A 20,656-nucleotide genomic window follows, 5' to 3' on the forward strand; every position below is an offset into this window, starting at 1 on the left:
TCTAGCCATGTGGCTCCAGTGGGACCTGCCTGTTATCTCCACAGGATTCCACCCCCTGATTGGTTCCAGGGAGGACACTTGACCTAATTGGGTCAACCAGCACATTCACCAATAATTTTGTTACTGAGGCTAAGAAATTAGTCTCTCCAGCAGAAATGTAAGAGATAATGTAAGAATTTATGAGCACTGAACAAATCAATTAATTGCTCAAATCTTCTCAGCCTCAGCTCCTCTCCTGGAAGAGCCCACAGTATGAAGGCACAGAAATACCATTTACTATGGACATAGGATGAGAGGCTACTAGAGGTCCTGCCAATAGTGGTGGGGATATGGTCCTTGTCTCGAGGAGGCAGCTGGGGCCCTGGAAAGCAGGTAGCCCCATTTAAGTAGAGGCTCTATAGGAACCCTCTGGAGATGATCCAGGACCTGTGGCCTCTGAAAATAGCCACATCAAACAGACAAACATGAGATTATATGATCAGAAAACAAATCATGCCGAAACCCCAAATTTGATTCTCTCAATCCTGAATCCCACAGTAAAGTTAAAGCACCATTAACTAAGAAAGAGATGCCAAATTCACCCTTCAACACCAGAGTCTGTAATAGTGACATAGAGTGTTCTGGCCCTGCCCACCTCCCTCTGGTCTTACAGCTTCAGTGAGCTCCTGAAGAAATTATAACAGTGAGCATCTGCCTTTCTTTGCCTGAGGGTTTTCCTCAAAGATAAAGAAGGCTTCTTTATGATGTGGGGAAGCCCAGCCATGCCTTGGAAGTCACCCCCCAGGAGCAACCCTCAATCACTGACTGACAGGAGTTGGAGTATAAACACCTCAGCTCCCTCACCTCTCCAGCAGGACAACTCTGAGGTGCATGTTCTACACCATTTTCCAGCGTTTACTGTGGGATTAAGCTCTGATTACCCAAGTGGTAAATGGCTTGATGGCGCATCTGTAATTGGCTGCATTCCCGTCCACACACCCCAACTGGTACTTCCTAGGCTCACCTTCCAGATAGACCACTTGCCCTCAAATCCTTTTCTCCTAATAGGGAAACCCACCCTAGAATACATGGCCTGGCCCACCAGAAGCTTCCATCTACAAGAGTTAGTTTGTTCATCAAATTCCATTCTTCATTTATTTATCAATAGTTCCACCCCATGCACCAAATACCCCTATTCCCCTGAACTGAAATTATCCCACCAAACAGCAAGACCAGAGTATGGGCTTCCGGGAAGCTGTGTCCCGAGAGAAAGAGACTGAGGAAGGGGCACATGGTCAGTGCTTATCCCAAGCTTATCAATAATATTAGAAGTCCTTCCTCTGGGTAAGAATGAGTGAGGCCACTCATGTTCCACTAGCTGATGTCCCTCCTTGTGGAAACCTGAAGCCTAGGGAAGCAAGGTTCCCTCCTGCATCACACAACATTTCCCTCTCATATTCCAGTTATTTTCCAGTAACTGGTACATACCAGTATTAGAGGATGTACAGGTATACTGTGTAAGTCAGTAGTGGAGAGCAGGATAGCTCTCCAGGATAAAGTGAGGGGGATTTAGATATGAGGTGGGTATTGGGGAGGAGAAGGGCAAAACAACATCGTGAATATCTAAAGAGCAAGATGGTCAGAAAGGTATTCCTAGTGGGGGCAGGAAGGGTTGCCAGAGGGATTTTCAGAGTGAGGTGTCTAGTCCTCGGTCTAAAATTGTGTGCTTTATTTCCATCACTCCACACTTTCAGCCAAGCCCTCCACACTGACCGTGTCCTGTTTTGGAGAACGGGAATCAAGGAATTGGGTTGAGCTCACTGTCCAGGACAGAGCCGGCAAAAAGCAGCCTTTGCAATCAGATAGATCCAGTAAGACTGGGCTCTCAGGAAGCAGAGCAACATTGGTATAGAAAAGAATGGACACCCATCCTAGCCACACACCACCACACAGTGCCGATCAAGATAAATTCACTTAGGTCAGATAGTATTTTAAAATTATATTTGACTGTGAACTAAAGCAGGGGTCAGCAAACTTTTTCTATAAAGGGCTACATAGTAAATATTTTTGGCTTTGCAGCTCCACAGTCTCTGTCACAACTATACAACTCTGCCATTGTAGCACAAAAGTAATCAGGGTCAATAATAAACAGATACCCATGCCTGTGTTCCAATAAAACTTTATTTACAAAAACAGGTGGCAGGGGCTTCCCTGGGGGCGCAGTGGTTAAGAATCCACCTGCCAATGCAGGGGACACGGGTTCAAGCCCTAGTCCAGAAAGATCCCACAGGCTGCGGAGCAACTAAGCCCACGCACCACAACTACTGAGCCTGCATGCCACAGCTACTGAAGCCCGTGCACCTAGAGCCCGTGCTCCGCAACAAGAGAAGCCACCGCAATGAGAAGCCCACGCACCACAATGAAGAGTAGCCCCCACTCACCACAACCAGAGAAAGCCTGCGCGCAGCAACCAAGACCCAACGCAGCCAAAAATCAATCAATCAATTAATTAAAAAAAGAAAAGAAAGTCGGCACTGTTTAAAAAAAACAAAACAAAACAGGTGGCAGGCAACTAGAGAAAGCCCACACGTAGCAACGAAGACCCAACACAGCCAAAAATAAATAATAAATTAATTAATTAATTTTAAAAAAACAGGTGGTGGGGCAGATGTGGCTCACAGGCATCATTTACCACCACCTGCACTAGAGTTTTTTGTCTCATTCCAGCTGCAGAAGGAGACAAATGACAGATGCTTTAAAAACAGAGAAATATGCCCAAAGAAATTGTAAATCAGCTTGAAAAACATAAAAATAGGGTGTTTTTACAGTATAAATAACCAAAAAAGCAAAGAAAACAGAGAGATCTTATTGTAAGCAGACTCCAACCCTTTTCAGAAAAAAATAGAAATAAACAAATGAATCATTTTTGTAAATCAAAATATAAAACATTGACACTGTAGCCCTCAGCCGCCTTTCTTCTGGACACCCAGATGCCACGGGCCCTCACTGTTGACAGAGCTTGGGCAGGACCAGCTTTCCTTATGTGACCACAGGCTGCAGTAAGAACATCCACGTGAAAGGGAGGGCTGCTAAGAAGCAAAGCAACTCTCAGCATTTCAGCCAAGCCAACGGGATTCAATTGTAGTAACAGATGAAATCTGACACTCGAGGTTTTATGTTGTAGCGGTGAAGAGACTCACAAAGCACAATGCACACACTCCTTGCCTTCCCCCAACACAATTCCCTTGCAGTGGGGATGTGAGGACAATCAGATATAAGCTCTTGCGTGGAGCAAGAGCCATAGCCTCTATGTATTTATATAAACTCCGATCCTTGGCATCCAATTCAGCCAGACTTCAAAACACCAACAGGAGGAGTCAAGCCAAGTAGAGGGACTCCCAATAGCAGGGCTTGAGGCCAGGCTGTACGAGGCCGGCAAACCTTCCTCCCTGTGCTCCTAAGCCAACATGGGCCCATGGAACACGTTTAAAGGCCAGACCCAGGGGTGCCTCCTGCCTGTTACAACCTATGTTCGGGGCTGCCAGCCCATCATGCCCGTGGAGCGTCAGTGCCGGCACATCCAAGTCTGGCTCCTGATAAAACGAACAGCCTGAGGACCACCTCCACCCCACATGCACAGACAGTCCAAAGCTGTCCGGCCCCATCTCTACTCTCCACACTGCTGACCCCACTTGTCATTGTCCAGCGAGCCTTCACCAAGCACAAGGACCAGGCAGCTCCATCACTCTGGCCACGCAGTTGGGAGGCACAGCTGAGGCCTCTTGTCTTCTGCTGTGGTGAGATCTTGGTTTGTTCCTCCATGTTGGTCACATGCCTCATATAACAGAAGGATGAGAATCCCCTATTCTTACTCTTTGTTGGGAATGCTATTTTCTTCTCCAGTCAACTCTTTGAGAATATCCTCGACTGCTCTCCATGGGAGGTCTTTGCACATGGCTCTAGGTAGTGGTTGGTTTGCTTGGTGGTGGAGCTCCTACCGTCTCCCTGAGGCTCCAGCTCCTGACAATGACATCTCCTCACAGATTGGTTTGAGCAATGGCCCTCCCAACTGGTCAGGTCTCCAGTGCCCGCCTCCAACCCGCTGGCTACATCCTCGCATTGCCTCCCTACCCATCTGGCCTTTCTTAGGCTAACAGGTGGGATCCAGATGGAAACATGATATATGTTGCCTTAAGATGGCCCTTGTCCGACATTTCCATTCAATACAGTAAGTTGCGAAATTTCAAAGATGCGAATGTGCCCCTGTATGCCAGCTGTTGTACTTACTACTGTACTTTTCAAGGTACTGTACTGTAAGATTAAAAGTGTTTTCTTTATTTTTTGTGTTTGTTTGTTTTTTTATGTATTATTTGTGTGAAAAGTGTTATAAACTTATTATAGTACAGTACTACATAGCCAATTGTGTTAGTTGGGTACCTAGGTTAACTTTGTTGGACTTACGAATAAATTGGACTTACGTAAGCACTTTCAGAATGGAACTCGTTCATCTGTAGGGGACTTACTGTGTAGCTCATAGTGGAATTCTATCCCAGACTAAGCAATAGGCTTTTTTAAGCAAAGAGTCATGGTCTATACTTCCTTGTTCCCCCTCACCACTTACCAAAGGGCTGGATGCTCAACTCCATGGATTCTATCACGGAGGAGAGAAAACCAGGAGCTGGAGTACAGATGAATGACGTTTCAAGAATTGGGAGAAAAATCAAGGAGAAAAAACTTTGGACACTAACTGGACAAGAGACAATACGAGCTCTGTGAACAGACATATGTACCCATCATCAGAAATAATAGTAATAACTACCACAGGTGTTAAGCCTGTGCCTAGCCCTTTACTCACACCGTCTCTTGTTGTATTTACAATAGACCAACAAAGTAGGTACCATTATAATCCTCATTTTATATTATCCCATTCTATAGTTGAAGAAAGTGAGGCTTACATGGATGAAGCAATTTTCCCAAGGCCACACAACAAGAAAGGGATGCAGCTGTATCACAAACCCAGGTTCATCTGGTTCCAAGGCCTTTACTTTTTATTTATTTATTATTATTATTTTTTATACAGCAGGTTCTTATTAGTTATCCATTTTATACATATTGGTGTATATATGTCAATCCAAATCTCCCAATTCATCATACCACCACCCCTGCCACTTTCCCCCCTTGGTGTCCATACATTTGTTCCCTGCATCTGTGTCTCAACATCTGCCCTGCAAACCGGTTCATCTGTAACATTTTTCTAGGTTCCACATATATATGTTAATATATAATATTTGTTTTTCTCTTTCGGGCTTACTTCACTCTGTATGACAGTCTCTAGATACATCCACGTCTCTACAAATGACCCAATTTTGTTCCTTTTATGGCTGAGTAATATTCCATTGTATATATGTACCACATCTTCTTTACCCGTTCATCCGATGGGCATTTAGGCTGCTTCCATGACCTAGCTGTTGTAAATAGAGCTGCAATGAACACTGTGGTACATGACTCTTTTTGAATTATGGTTTTCTCTGGGTATATGCCCAGTAGTGGGATTGCTGGGTCATATGGTAATTCTAATTTTAGTTTTTTAAGGAACCTCCATACAGCCATAGTGGCTGTATCAATTTACATTCCCACCAACAGTGCAAGAGGATTCCCTTTTCTCCACACCCTCTCCAGCATTTGTTCTTTGTAGATTTTCTCATGATGCCCATTCTAACTGGTGTGAGGTGATACCTCATTGTAGTTTTGATTTGCATTTCTCTTATAATTAGTGATGTTGAGCAGCTTTTCATGTGCTTCTTGGCCATCTGTATGTCTTCTTTGGAGAAATGTTTATTTAGGTCTTCTGCCAATTTTTGGATTGGGTTGTTTGTTTTTTTTAATATTGAGCTACATGAGCTGTTTATATATTTTGGAGATTAATCCTTTGTCCATTGATTCGTTTGTAAATATTTTCTCCCATCCCGAGAGTTGTCTTTTTGTCTTGTTTGGAGTTTCCTTTGCTGTGCAAAAACTTTGAAGTTTCATTAAGTCCCATTTGTTTATTTTTGTTTTTATTTCCACTACTCTAGGAGGTGGATCAAAAAAGATCTTGCTGTGATTTATGTCAAAGAGTGTTCTTCCTATGTTTTCCTCTAAGAGTTCTATAGTATCCGGTCTTACATTTAGGTCTCTAATCCATTTTGAGTTTATTTTTGTGTATGGTGTTAGGGAGTGTTCAAATTTCATTCCTTTACATGTAGCTGTCCAGTTCTCCCAGCACCACTTATTGAAGAGACTGTCTTTTCTCCATGGTATATCCTTGCCTTCCTTTGTCATAGATTAGTTGACCATACGTGTGTGGGTTTATCTCTGAGCTTTCTATCCTGTTCCATTGATCTATATCTCTTTTTTTGTGCCAGTACCATATTGTCTTGATTACTGTAGCTTTGTAGTATAGTCTGAAGTCAGGGAGCCTGATTCCTTCAGCTCCGTTTTTTTCCATCAAGACTGCTTCGGCTATTCAGGGTCTTTTTTGTCTCCATACAAATTTTAAGTTTATTTTTGTTCTAGTTCTGTAAAAAATGCCATTGGTAATTTGATAGGGATTGCACTGAATCTGTAGATTGTTTTGGGTAGTATAGTCATTTTCATAATATTGATTCTTCCAATCCAAGAACGTGGTATATCTCTCCATCTGTTGGTATCATCTTTAACTTCTTTCATCAGTGTTTTATAGTTTTCTGCATACAGGTCTTTTGTCTCCCTAGGTAGGTTTATTCTTAGGTATTTTATTCTTTTTGCTGCAATGGTAAATGATAGGGTTTCCTTAATTTCTCTTTCAGATTTTTCATCATTAGTGTATAGGAATGCAAGAGATTTCTGTGCATTAATTTTGTATCCTGCTACTTTACCAAATTCATTGATTAGCTCTAGTAGTTTTCTGGTAGCATCTTTAGGATTCTCTATGTATAATATCATGTCATCTGCAAACAGTGACAGCTTTACTTCCTCTTTTCCGATTTGGATTCCTTTTATTTCTTCTTCTTCTCTGATTGCTGTGGCTAATACTTCCAAAACTGTGTTGAATAATAATGGTAAGAGTGGGCAACCTTGTCTTGTTCCTGATCTTAGAGGAAATGGTTTCAGTTTTTCACCATTGAGAACGATGTTGGCTGTGGGTTTGTCATATATGGCCTTTATTATGTTGAGCTAAGTTCCCTCTATGCCTACTTTCTGGAGAGTTTTTATCATAAATGGGTGTTGAATTTTGTCAAAAGTTTTTTCTGCATCTATTGAGATGATCATATGGTTTGTCTTCTTCAATTTGTTAATGTGGTGTATCACATTGATTGATTTGCGTATATTGAAGAATCCTTGCATTCCTGGGATAAACCCCACTTGATCGTGGTGTATGATCCTCATTTCTTTTCTTTCTTTTTTCTTTATTCTGTTCCGAGCAGTGAATTCCACCATTCTGTCTTCCAGTTCACTTATCCATTCTTCTGCCTCAGTTATTCTGCTACTGATTCCTTCTAGTGTATTTTTCATTTCAGTTATTGAATTGTTCATCTCTGTTTGTTTGTTCTTTAATTCTTCTAGGTCTTTGTTAAACACTTCTTGCATCTTCTCAATCTTTGCCTCCATTCTTTTTCTGAGGTCCTGGATCATCTTCACTATCACTATTCTGGATTCTTTTCCTAGAAGGTTGCCTATCTCTACTTCATTTAGTTGTTTTTCTCTGGTTTTATCTTGTTACTTCATCTGGTCCATAGCCCTCTGCCTTTTCATCTTGTCTATAGCCCTCTGCCTTTTCATCTTGTCTATATTTCTGTGAATGGGTTTTTGTTCTGCAGGCTGAAGGATTGTAGTTCTTCTTGCTTCTTCTGTCTCAAGGCCTTTACTTTTAACTTCTACATTTTATTGCCTCCCAGTGTTTGTGACAATGACCTTCCAAATGGGAATGGGTGAAAACAAAGATCAAGTTGTTTTAGCATGTGCAAATATTAGATGCATCAGTTCAATGAGTTCAGGTGCAAGTATAAGAATAACCAACCCCCAGAGGCTGAAGAAATAAAGATCTTCAGTTATTTCACACTCCTGATTCAAAGGTAGGTTCCCCATTGGCTGCAATAGCTCACAGACAGCATTCATCAACAGGCTCTTTTTAACCTTCTGTTCACCATTCCTCTTGGCTTTTGTTTCTGATATCTGTTGCTTCGTGATTACAGGATGTCCATCACAACCCCAAACATGACATCCTTGTCCTAGCATCCCAAATAGGAAGGAAGAGATGCCATACAAGGAAGCTTTCCTCTAACATCTTTGTCTCTGTTGAGAGAGGTCTTTCCCAGAGACCCCCTCCCACTTCCCATCAGTGGACTTCCCTCTGCCCCAGTGGCCAGAACCATGCCACGTGGTCACGGAAAGTAACCCACAGGGAGGAAAGGGCTGGGCACACTGCCACCCAGACCTCACTGGGGTTCTGTGGGCCAGGAAGATGGGAGGTTGACTGGTGCAGGGCCAGTGTCTGCAGTTGCAGATGACTCCTCTCTCAGGCAAGACTGGGCTCTGCTTCTGTTCTTTATCATTATGAAATGAAAATTGCCAGACCCTGAGTCTAAGACCTATACAGTTCTGTGCTCACAACTCCAGGGTGTTCTCCAATCAGCTCCTGTCCGACCCCAAGGTAGGGATCTTCCAGCACCCCCCAAACCAGCTCGGTTTTCTCAGTTTGGGGGTGTGAGGAAGGCATTGTGTGCCTGCCATCCAGATACCACCGTCCACCAGCAGGGCTGCTCAGACATGCTGAGAGGCAAAGGTGTTTTGATCTCTTTTCTTACCTTCTGGAAAGCATTGTGGCCCAAAGCACCATCCCATAAAACTCTTTCTTGGGCTTCCCTGGTGGCGCAGTGGTTGAGAGTCCACCTGCCATGCAGGGGACACGGGTTCGTGCCCCGGTCCAGGAAGATCCCACATGCCGCGGAGCGGCTGGGCCCGTGAGCGATGGCCGTTGAACCTGCGCGTCCAGAGCCTGTGCCCTGCGATGGGAGAGGCCGCAACAGTGAGAGGCCCACGTACCACAAAATAAATAAATAAAAATAAAAAATCTTTCTTTATTCCCATCTCTGAGAGGCAGGTTTCTATTTGCTTTCTAAAAAAAACCATGAACAGCAAGTAAGTACGGCTTCTGAAAGTGAGAAGGGAACATCCCTTGGGATTTATAATGAATTTCTTCCTGTTTTGTGTATCATATGGGAGTATATGATATAGGAAGTTGTTTGGGGATTTTATATAAAACAACAGTTTCAGCCTGTTAACTCCATCTGCTTCCCACGAGCAGGAGAAGTCATTACACGGCAGTGCCAAGGGGCCTCTGGATTTCCTCAAGGCTTTCTCATAATGCGAGTGCTTAAGACAAGATCCTTCAATACTTTGGTCCTAATCCTCACCTTCCTTGTCCAGTCATTAAACACAGAGGTATGGCATCTGGTGAAAACCTTTCTGTGCTCTGACAAATTTCGATGGCTGGGCTTTCGGAGGCCCGCAAAACACAAAGTTAAGCTTCTGAGTGATAAGTTTACTAATAGCAACCAAGACTATATTGCTCTTTCCAGAGTGAATTCTAGACACTTAGGGTCACTTTCCAAATTCAAAAACTACAAATATTTCTTGAATCTCTATTAAGTACCAAGGACACGGCTAGGTCCTTGTCCCACGTGTTTCTTTGGGAATGCTAAGCTTGGATGACCTTGATGAGTCACCCATGAATCAGAAAATTGCAAAACATCATCTTTAATGCATATTATGTCACCACAGACTCAGATGGAGTTGGATATGTACCCTCAGGTTTCTGGGAAGGCAGAGCTATTTATTTCAAAAACAATTCCAGGAAAGTAAATGAATATGCTTTTTTTTTTTAATACATTTGCCAAGTGGGACACAAAATAGACTTACATTTGTAAATAATTATTTGTCAAAAATTGCCATGGCAACAGGCCCAGCATCAAGTGACCCTTTAAATACCTATTTGTGATGTAATAATCCACCTATGTTCGGATAATTCCCAGGTGTTTCTCCAGCCTTAACCCCTCTTTTGAAGGATTCACTCATTCAAGCACCGTCAGTCTTCCATAAAGCTCGAGTGATCTCGCCAAAATGCTCCCCTGATGGAATCCCCTCCATGGCTCCCCATTATTTTCAGAATAATGCTCTAGGTCCCTGACATGGTCTGCCTACAAGCTCCTTCCTTGTCTAGCCTTCAGCCTCTGGACTCACCTCCTGCCACTCATCCCACTGTCCCCTAATACATCACTCTTTCTTTTGTCCCTGGTTTTGCCACGTTGTTCCCTCTGCCGAGAATGCCCTTTTCTAGAGAACCCTCCTACATTGTTGGTGGGAATGTAAGCTGGTGCAGCCACTATGGAGAACAGCATGGAGGTTCCTCAGGAAACTAAACATAGCCTGGCTCTAGGAGTCTCGGCCTCTCTCATGGTCCCTGCAGCAGGGCTGTCAGCTCTCTTACCCAACGGCTCAGCACACCCAGACCAACACAGAAGCTTCTGGTCCTCTTAAAGACCAGACTTGGAACTTGTATAGCACCCCTTCCACTGTTCTCCTTGCTCAGTGCAACCGAGATCAGCCCACATTCAAGAGGAGGGCAAACAGACCCCACCTAACAAAGGGAGGAGTGAAAAAATGCAGCCATCGGTAAAGAACCATCCCCACAGGCTGAGCGGCAGAGACCGGGTTCATGTGCCAGAATCCCCAGCAAGAGCTCTAAGGGTCACTCTGGTTAAACTGGCTTGGGGAATGCGCATGCCCCTGAACCAAACTCTGTGACCAGGGGCTTGGGAATTTTGATTGGAGCTGGGGTGTGGGAAACAACCCCAGCCAACATTACGGCTAGGAAATTCTGCAGGCAGGAGCTGGGGGTGGGTGCGTCCTAGGGAGGCGTGTTACTTTGGGGTAACTTAAGAGCAGACGGAACAAGGCCTTGGATGTGGGTGCTTTATTTGAGAGGTGACCCCAGGCGGCAGGAGTCAGGGAGTCGGGAGAGTGGGGCAGAGAGGGAAGAAAAGCCAATGTAAGGGGGTCATGAGCTTGGTTCTTCCTACTCTGAGATGCCTGCAGAACATGTTCCAGAGCCATCCACCGGAAGGGCAGAGGCCGGGACGTTTTTCCACCAATTTTTCTCCCTTCCTGGTTGACATGACCTCTGGGGACATCAGCTTTCTCCAGGGCACCTTGCAGGCTGCAAGGGCAGAGCGGCTCCCAGGCTTCAGAGAAGGCCCCCAGGCAGGAAAGCGGAGAGGCCTGGGCTTGACCGTCACACGGGGCAAGATGAGTCCGAGCCCACATGGAAAGGCGCCCTAGAGCTGAAATCTGGAGGAGGGCACGGACAAGACACTGGGCACCAAAATGTCTGCCACAGGAGACAATCAAGTGCCCCCCGTGGGGCCAGAGCCCCAGTCACCTCCCCCAGTGGCTGCCAGGAGCACTTCTGCAGTTGATGAGGGGACACAGGAGCGCCTGCTGGGCAGCAGGTCAGCACTGGCCTTCACCAGCCAGCCAACACCAACAGGAATACACCCGTGGCCACAGAACTTGGGGTTATTGCCCAGGGAGACCACACACCGTATGGAACGTTGGGGATCTCAGCAGGAGGGTGCAGAGGGGCTTGGAGATCAGAGCTTGGGCAAGGGGACTTTGGAAAGGGTGCTAGGAAGCGTGGTCTTGCTCTAGACTGGATGCGATCAGGAAATGGGGCAATTTTATGATTGGGCGTCTCACTTTTTTTAATTTTTATTTTTTTATATATTTATTTATTTTATTTTTGGCTGCATTGGGTCTTTGTTGCTGCGCGGACTTTCTCTAGTTGCGGTGAAGGGGGGCTACTCGTCATTGCAGTGCACGGGCTTCTCATTGCGGTGGCTTCTCTTGTTGCGGAGCACGGGCTCTAGGCACGTGGGCTCAGTAGTTGCGACTCGCAGGCTCTAGAGCGCAGGCTCAGTAGTTGTGGCGCATGGGCTTAGTTGCTCCATGGCATGTGGGATCTTCCCGGACCAGGGCTCGAACCCGTGTCCCCTGCATTGGCAGGCGGATTCTTAACCACTGCGCCACCAGGGAAGCCCGTGGGCCTCTCACTTTTATGTAGAAGGTGATGGGAGGAACAGAGCAGGGCTAACGCTATCACTGGTGGACGGACAACCACTCCTGCTCTCCAGGAGAGGGCCTCTCTGGTCATTTTTGTAATGTGCCCAGCGTTCTTGCTTTGTCTTAGCTCACACCGATGACAGTGTGGCTCTGTTTTGGTCTCGCTCCATCACAACAGGCACAGAGCAGCCTTGTCTGATGTTGGTGTCAGGGAAATTGTGTGCTGAGGAAGAACGGGGCTCCACAGCCTGGGGGTGGGTTTCCTTTCTCAGGTCTCATATGACACAGGCTCTGTGCCCTCTTAGGAGTGGCTGGTGCCCCATTAGCCCAGCTGTGTGAGTCTAGGCAACAATCAGCTCATGGAGAACAAGGGCAGAGAATAGACATGGATGAAGAGGGCTCTTCTGTCTCTCGAAGAGTTCTTTCTAAGTGTGGCTGCAGACATTTGAGTGGATTCTCTCCACCTCCGCAGTGACTCACAGCCGGGATGCTCACGGTTGAACCCAGGAATGATGCCAGCAGCAAGGAAACTGACAGGGCTCGCCGACCCATTTCCTGACATCCGTTTCAGGGTAACAGAGCATGACGGTGACAGCTCAGTTAATATTCTGGGCCACAAAATCCTTAAACTAAATGGAGCCAGGTTGTCAGGGAGGAGAGTGACAGGCACTCCACATGTTGCAGTCTCTGCAGCTGGCTGCAACCATCACAGGAGAACTTGAATGTGATTTGGAGCCTGCAGAGCAATTCTGGAAGCAGAGTTTGTGCACGGCCACTATGTTGACCAATGCCAAGGTGGCCCAGTCAGGGCAGTACAGTCAGGCATCCTAACACCGTTGGGCAAATCAAAGGCTTAAGGAAGTCGTATAATTGGGGTACACCATAGAGAATGCTACATGTTCCAGATGAGGTGCAGACTCTTGATCCCCAAATTAGCCTCAGCAATGACACTTAAAATCTGCAAAATCAAATAAAGATCTTTTCAGAATTTCTGGAAGCTCAATTCTTTCCTGCCAGGCCCATGCTTAGATTGGAGTTCTGCGAAGAGGCTACATTCTAGAGATAAGCCAGAGACTATCTCATCTGGGGCAGCAACACCTCCCACAACCTGGGGTTAGGTCAGGGGTCCCCAACCTAACCGGTCCGGTTAGGTACCGGTCCATGACCTGTTAGGAACCAGGTAGCACAGCAGGAGGTGAGCAGCAGGGGAGTGAGCGAAGCTTCATCCGTATTTACAGCTGCTCCCCTTCGCTCACATTACGGCCTGAGCTCCACCTCCTGTCAGATCAGTGGCAGCATTAAGTTCTCATAGGAGTGCGAACCCTACTGTGAACTACACATGCGAGGGATCTAAGTTGTACGCTCCTTATGAGAATCTAATGCCTGATGATCTGAGGTGGAGCTGATGCAGTGATGCTAGCGCTGGGGAGCGGCTGCAAATACAGATTATCATTAGCAGAAAGGTCTGACTGCACAGAGACCATAATAAATCAATTGCTTGCAAACTCCTATCAAAACCCTATCTGTGAGTGGCAAGTGAAAACAAGCTCAGGGCTTCCACTCATTCTGCATTATGGTATAATTGTTGTATAATTATTTCTTTATATATTACAATGTAATAATAATAGAAATAAAGTGCACAATAAATGTAATGCACTTGAATCATCCCAAAACCATCCACCGCCCCTGGTCTGTGAAAAAACTGTCTCCCACAAAACTGGTCCTTGGTGCCAAAAAGGTTGGGGACCACTGAGTTAGGTAACTTACAATATGCAGCAAAGTTCAGTAAGGCTGTTGGTGACACCTCCTGTCCCTGCATCACATGCCCTCAGGCTGGCTCTGCTTCAGCCCCAATTCCTGGTCAGCTCCATGTGGCTCTGATTCCTTTAGCCCCATGCCAAGTGTCTTCTGCCCCAGGGTCTTCTCTGAAGGCAGAGACCAGGAGCGAGTATCCCTGAGAGTTAGCACCCCAGGCAACTCTCAGTCATTGAGGGGATAGGACCCAGTGGAAGATCGCTCCAGCCTCCACCTTTCAGGAGGTAATTCTGAATGGAGGCATTCTGTTCACCTCTCAGAATCAAGCAGAATCAAGCAGCAGCTGGGAGAATGTGCCCTTATATTCACCTTTCCTTCTTCCCCATCTCAGTTCCTTGCTCACACTCCCCTGCTTCCCAGGCTCACCTCCCACATCAACCACCTGCACCCAATCCTTGCCTCAGGCTCTGCTTGCAGGGGAAGCCAAACAAAACCACACATGAACACAGCCTTCCTTTATGATGTGGCTGGTCCTGGCTAATACAGCTGATGCCAAGTAGGCCTTCAGGCTAATCCTGCCTACAGGGCTGGCCCTGCATCCCAACACAATCAAGAAAGTCTTATTAGTTTTCTTAAGTGTCTCTGCCTTTCTAGCAGGCACCTTTGGGTGGCGGGTGATAGAAATGCAAATTACACAAGCTTAGTCCTGCAGAGGCTGGGGAGATTTGTAGGAGAATAACAAAGCATCTCACGTAATTGAAGGGAAGGTTGCACAACCAAACCATGGGAAGGGCAGGGGCACGGCAGGGCTTCAGAGGACAAGCTATGATGCTGGCTTTTTCACAAGGGGAGGCAGGTGGCCCCCAACTGCTCGGGTGGCCCATAGAAGACAGGTGCATATATAAATATTGTAACATGAATGGGTTTCTGTAAGTTCCAGGAAGAAGCTTTGTTGCTGTTGTTCACTGATTAACCCTAGTGCCTAAAACATATCTGCAATATGGTATATATGGTTAATAGATCTTTGCTGAATGAATGAATGAATGAGTAAATAGAAGGAGGTGAGGACAGGAAAGAGAGAAGGAGGGGTGGGAGAAGACGTTCGGGTGGGATTAAGGATGAAATTATCTACCCCCCAGCTTTAGACAGACACTGCTTTTTCTAGGGTTTGGGGCTGGTAATGTTGCCCTGTCATTCCTCAACTCAGAAGGCAGCTGTGGCTCCGCACTGCATGTGACAAAAATGGATGTGCTTAGTGTTACATGCAATCCCCCCCAACGCAGCTCTAACAACCTCCCTTCACAACGCTGCACTCAGGGCACATTGGCCCACAAGCCTAGGGCTGTCCTGAGCCAGCGTCACTGTCCCTCCTCTGGGGAAAACATACATGTTTTGAAAGGGATTTTAAGTTGGTTGTATGGGGCAACATATTATCTTGTTTGTATAATACTCTACAGTGGAACCCAGTGGGGAATAGTAGGCTCTGAACACATAGTAACTGCTATGTCTTTTACCATTATTTTAGCTTTTACCATTATTTTAGCTATTTTACCATTTAGCTATTTTATCATTATTTTAGCTATTTTACCATTATTTTAGCTATTTATTTACCATTATTTTAGCTCTTCAGAATGTAGCTTTTTGTACCTAAATGCATTTGAACGAGAGGAAATTTTGGATGACTTAGGTACTGGAGGGTAGAGGGTGTGTCTTGTATGCCAGTAACTACAATAGTGTGTGTGTGTGTGTGTGTGTGTGTGTTGTGTGTGTAAGACACTCTGCGCCTTTATGAGCCATTGAATAGAAACGCCGGTCGATAAATGTGCACTGAATGAATGAAAGAGGAAAGAGAAGGGCCAGGATTACAGAGCATCCACTGTGCGTCTGAACTGTTCAAGGCACTTAGCCTTTGTCATCTTATTTAATCCTCACAGCTGCCCTGCAAGGTGATTTTCACCATTCCTCATTTGCAGAAGGGGAAACTGGCTTTCCCAAGGTCACAATGCAACAAAGGACTCAAATCCAGTAGCGTCAGAGCTCAATCCTGCGCGTCACTGCGGCGCTGAGAGGCGAAACTGCGCCATCTGGTGGCCGGACTGGATCAGACACAGGCCAACGCGCCGGAACTAAGCACGCCTCCTCTTCACAAAACGGCTTGTGAAACAAGGAGAAGCAAACACTCACTCCCAAACCCACTATCCAAAAAAGGCAACGAAAGCTACTGGGACTGTCAAAAGAAGAGCAAATAGCGCCAGTATGTTTCAGGACAATTAACAACCACTGGGCTGCTGGTCCTGTCCTGATGAGGTGAAGTGATTCAGAGAGGAAACTCCCATTTTATTTCCTTGTAAGCATCACCAGGCTTGGATAGCTCAAGTCACCCCCTGAAGATTCCAGCTACGATTTTAAATACCCATCATGTGGAAGATGAGGTGTCAGGCAGGGGCTGTTGTGAGCATCTAGTTTTTAACTCTGAAACCTCTACTATGGGACTTATCACATTTCTTTTTTTTTTTTTAATTTAAACATAACTTTTTTAAACTTTTATTTTATATTGGAGTATAGTTGATTATCAACATTGTGATAGTTTCAGGTCTACAGCAAAGTGGTTCAGTTATATATATATCTATTCTTTTTCAAATTCTTTTCCCATTTAGGTTGCTACATAATATTGAGCAGAGTTCCCAGTGCTATACAGTAGGTCCTTGTTGGGACTGACATGTACACACTGCTATATTTAAAATGGATAACCAACATAACTTTTAATAAGTGACTCTTCTTTACTTAAATGAGCTGGAAGAGTCTTTGTAAATCTAACAAACTGATAAGACACCAATATGTCACCCCATCTAAAGCTTATGGTTATAGCCCAGCCACTCAGAGGGGCCTTCTAACATAGGTACCAACTATCTCTGTAAATTCCACAGCAATGCCCTCCCACTCTATTCATCTACCAACTGGGGAACTGAGACCAGTGAAAACTGACAACCAAATCCATCTGTAACCACAAGGGACCCAGGTTATCACCTGAACCTGTACTCCCCAACATCCTCTACCCACACCTCCCCAGATCAGCTACCTACTCAGGAAACTCAGTCTTCATAAAGCTCTCATTTATCAGATTCCCTGGGTCAAACAGAACCAAGAAGATGGACCTAGATAGGATTTATCAACTTCAGCACTATTAACATTTGAGGCCAAATAAGTCTTTGCTCGAGGGCTGCCATGTGCATTGCAGAACTTTTCGGAGCATCCCTGCCCTGTACCTACTACACAGATGCCAGAAGCACCACTCACCACCCAATTATGAAAACTAAAAATGTCTCCAGACATTATCAAATGTCTTGTAGAGGCAAAATCACGAGTGCTTTAACATTAATTCTATGATTTAACCTCACACCAACTCTTTAAAGCTCAGAGAGAAAATCTGGGATAAGATTTCCAAACTGAGACTAGAGCAAAGAACTTCCATTTCCATGACCAAGGTCCTCTCCACCATCCCACCCGTACCCAAAATGAGTGCTGAAATGCAAATGGGCCAAGGTTAATTGGATTTTTCTGTTCAGTGCTAATCCTGCTTTTTAGGAACCAGAAGGCACATTCACAACCTTCCAGATTGCTCTCTTCTTGATTTGCTTATTGCTTTAGTAACTCAGCTTCACCTCAGATAACCCAATTCATTCACCAACAGATATCACTCCTACTTATTAGATTTTTGGATGGATTTCACAACAGACTTTCTTTAGGATACACTGTTCAAATTAGTTTTTCTCATTCAACACAGAAGCATCTAATGCCTGGACACTGGAGTCATGTGAGGTGTGAGGATGCTCCTAGCCAGGAAGAAGACAATGCTGACTACTGAGCTGGAACTCAACGATGCCCTGTGAAAAAGGGAAAAGAGGAGCGAGGGCAAGGCCCGCATAATGGGGATATGAGCTTGCCTTTTGTCCACGCTTGCTCTAGAGCACTGCCACCTCTAAGCCAGCAGTTATCACATTTCTTTTTTTTTTTTTCGGTACGCGGGCCTCTCACTGTCGTGGCCTCTCCCGTTGCGGAGCACAGGCTCTGGATGCGCAGGCTCAGCGGCCATGGCTCACGGGCCCAGCCGCTTCGCGGCACATGGGATCCTCCCAGACCGGGGCACGAACCCGTGTCACCTGCATCGGCAGGCGGACTCTCAACCACTGCACCACCAGGGAAGCCCTATTACATTTCATTTTAATTATTGATTTAAGAAACAAACCAACAACTTTTCTCTGGCCACAAGTGTGAATTTCTTGAGCCTGTCTGCTTCCATTTCCCCTAACTTCAGCACCTGCCACGGTGCCAGGCACAGAACAGGTTGGGGCGACCTTGGGACAGGATCATGCAGACCACGAGCTGGCAACTAGACTGTCGACGTACACATTTCAAAAAGTTAAAAAGTATGACCCTCTGGGATTCCCTGGGGCACAGTGGTTGGGAGTCCACCTGCCGATGCAGGGGACACGGGTTCGTGCCCCGGTCCAGGAAGATCCCACATGCTGCGGAGCGGCTAGGCCCATGAGCCATGGCCGCTGAGCCTGTGCGTCCAGAGCCTGTGCTCCGCAACGGGAGAGGCCACAACAGTGAGAGGCCTGCGTACCACAAAAAAAAACCAAAACCAAAAACAAAAAAAAACTATGACCCTCTTTCATAGTAGAATAAGCATGTGGCAAAGATTTATTTAACTCATTAATGAGAGAATCAGCAGATTGGTAAAGCTAGTTCAAAGAATAGGAAAGATTGATATAATGTTAGTGAAAAAAAGAATGTTGCCTTCCAACAAAGAAAAACAAAAAAGTAAATATGCGAAGCAAAATAAAGCCAAGAAGAAGAAGGAGGGGTGGGGGAGGGAAGAGGAGAAGAAGAAGAATAAAAGATGCTGAAATAGATTGCAAAATTAGATAATGTCTTCTTACAGGAAAATAAATCCTTTGGGAGTTATATTTTTTGGTGGATAGAAATCATTTGCATCTGTAGCAGGCTAAAATCACTTGGAACTTACTACTCTTCTACACATTAATATCTGACTTCTTAGAGTCTGAGCCCAAATCAGTAATACATAGTAAGCCAAACAGAGGTGCATTTCTATAGCGATTTAGATGACCTGGGTGCCTTGACCCCATCAGCCACTTCCTTTCATGCCCAGAGGTGTACAGGTCGCTCACCCCTTCCCCCCTTCACTTTCCAGCTGACCCCTCCTCAATCCTCGGAAAACTATTCAAAAATAATTCTCGACAAAATGGTAAAATCACGACTCTCATACAGATAAAATGAACACATGTTAAAGATTTTATTGATTTCATGTGGGACCAGTAGAGACTATAACCAGTTCAAAAGAGACACCTTATACAGGAGGAATATTGACATGAATATGTACATAAATGGAGGCAAAACGGGTCTTGTCACACGGTGGGAGGGCGAACAACTGAGCCTTTCCTGGGCAGTAGAGGACATGCACACTTAGAGACAAGAGTGACCTCACGTTGCTGTCAGCTGCCCTCAACTACAGAGTTAAAACAGCTCAGAGACAGTCAGAGTCTAGAAGCAGATAAATTGGAGGTGATCTAACCTCTAGATGAAACATAGTTTCCCATTGAAATACACTTTTTTCTCTACCCTGAGAACATAGAAGGCCCTCACCATCCCCTTGCCCCCTCCAAATTTCCAGGGCTTCCCTTGACCCCAATCTGTAGATCTTTTAACACCAAAGATCTACCTTGTGTCTCTCTCTGTCTCTGTCCTGTCTCTCTGTCTCTGTCTCTTTCTCTCTCTCTCTTTCCTTCCCTCCCTCACTTGCTGTATCTGTATCTTTCTTTCATACACACACACACACACACACACACACACACACACACACCTGATAGAAGATCATATATAAAATTACATTTAAGGGGACTTCCCTAGTGGCACAGTGGTTAAGACTTCGCCTGCCAATGCAGGGGACATGGGTTCGAGCCCTGATCCGGGAAGATCCCTCATGCCACGGAGCAACGAAGGCCGTGCGTCACAACTACTGAGCCCATGTGCCACAACTACTGAAGCCCGCACACCTAGAGCCCATGCTCTGCAACAAGAGAAGCCACCGCACTGCAACGAAGAGTAGCCCCCGCTCGCCGCAACTAGAGAAAGCCCATGTGCAGCAACGAAGACCCAACTCAGCCAAAAATAAATAAACTAAAAAAAAAATTACATTTAAGGATTTTGAAGTATAACACAAAGTGAGTGTAGCAAAGTGCAGACAAGCTGCAGGTGTCCGGGGAGAGGCTCTGGGGCCAGGTACTGAGGGCAGGAGGCCTCCTGAACTTGGTCTGGGGTGGGGGGAATGAGGGGCTGCCAGTTTGAGGGCTGTTGTGCCTTCAACTCCTAGGAGAAAAAAAAGAATCCCCCTGGGAGGAACAGAAATGGAATGAGGCAAGGGAAGTTGGAATTATAGGAGATCTTGTTCTTTATTTTCTTTTGTTTGTGTTTTGTGATTTTCCTATAATGGGGCTGCATTACTTATAGAATGAGACAAAACAATAAAATAAACAATAAAACTATTGTTGAACATTTAATTTGTACCAGTGGAGCCCCTATTTTTCAACATTTCTGTCCTTCCTGCCCTCAGTACCCTGCCCCGGAGCCTCTCACCTGTAATTATAAACAATGTGGAACCAAGAATATTGGCAAAATATGAATAAGAAATAAACAGAAAATAATAGAAAGTTCTGAAAGTTGTCCCAAAGTGTATACATGTGCAAAGCAGTTGTCGAATGTC

The 20,656-nt window shown here is 45.4% G+C and overlaps 1 protein-coding gene across 3 annotated transcripts in view; it reads right to left on the bottom strand.

The window, feature by feature from the left end:
- Positions 1-20,656, bottom strand: part of DPH3 (diphthamide biosynthesis 3) — a 62,264-nt gene that overhangs the window by 29,317 nt on the left and 12,291 nt on the right. The window contains exon 3 of one of the 3 annotated variants that reach the window (XM_089911177.1): positions 1-13,075. This exon is cut by the window's left edge and continues 15,604 nt beyond it. The exons of the other annotated variants lie outside the window; for them this stretch is intronic. Within the exon in view, the coding sequence (XP_089767303.1) occupies positions 13,010-13,075 (66 nt within the window). The 3' untranslated portion in view covers positions 1-13,009. The remainder of the gene's footprint in view (positions 13,076-20,656) is intronic. 3 annotated transcript variants of the gene reach the window in all.

This window comes from Delphinapterus leucas, chromosome 4 (genome assembly GCF_059928025.1).
Source record: "Delphinapterus leucas isolate spDelLeu-1000000601 "Yukka" chromosome 4, BTC_Dleu_Yukka2, whole genome shotgun sequence".
NCBI classification, from domain to species: domain Eukaryota; kingdom Metazoa; phylum Chordata; class Mammalia; order Artiodactyla; family Monodontidae; genus Delphinapterus; species Delphinapterus leucas.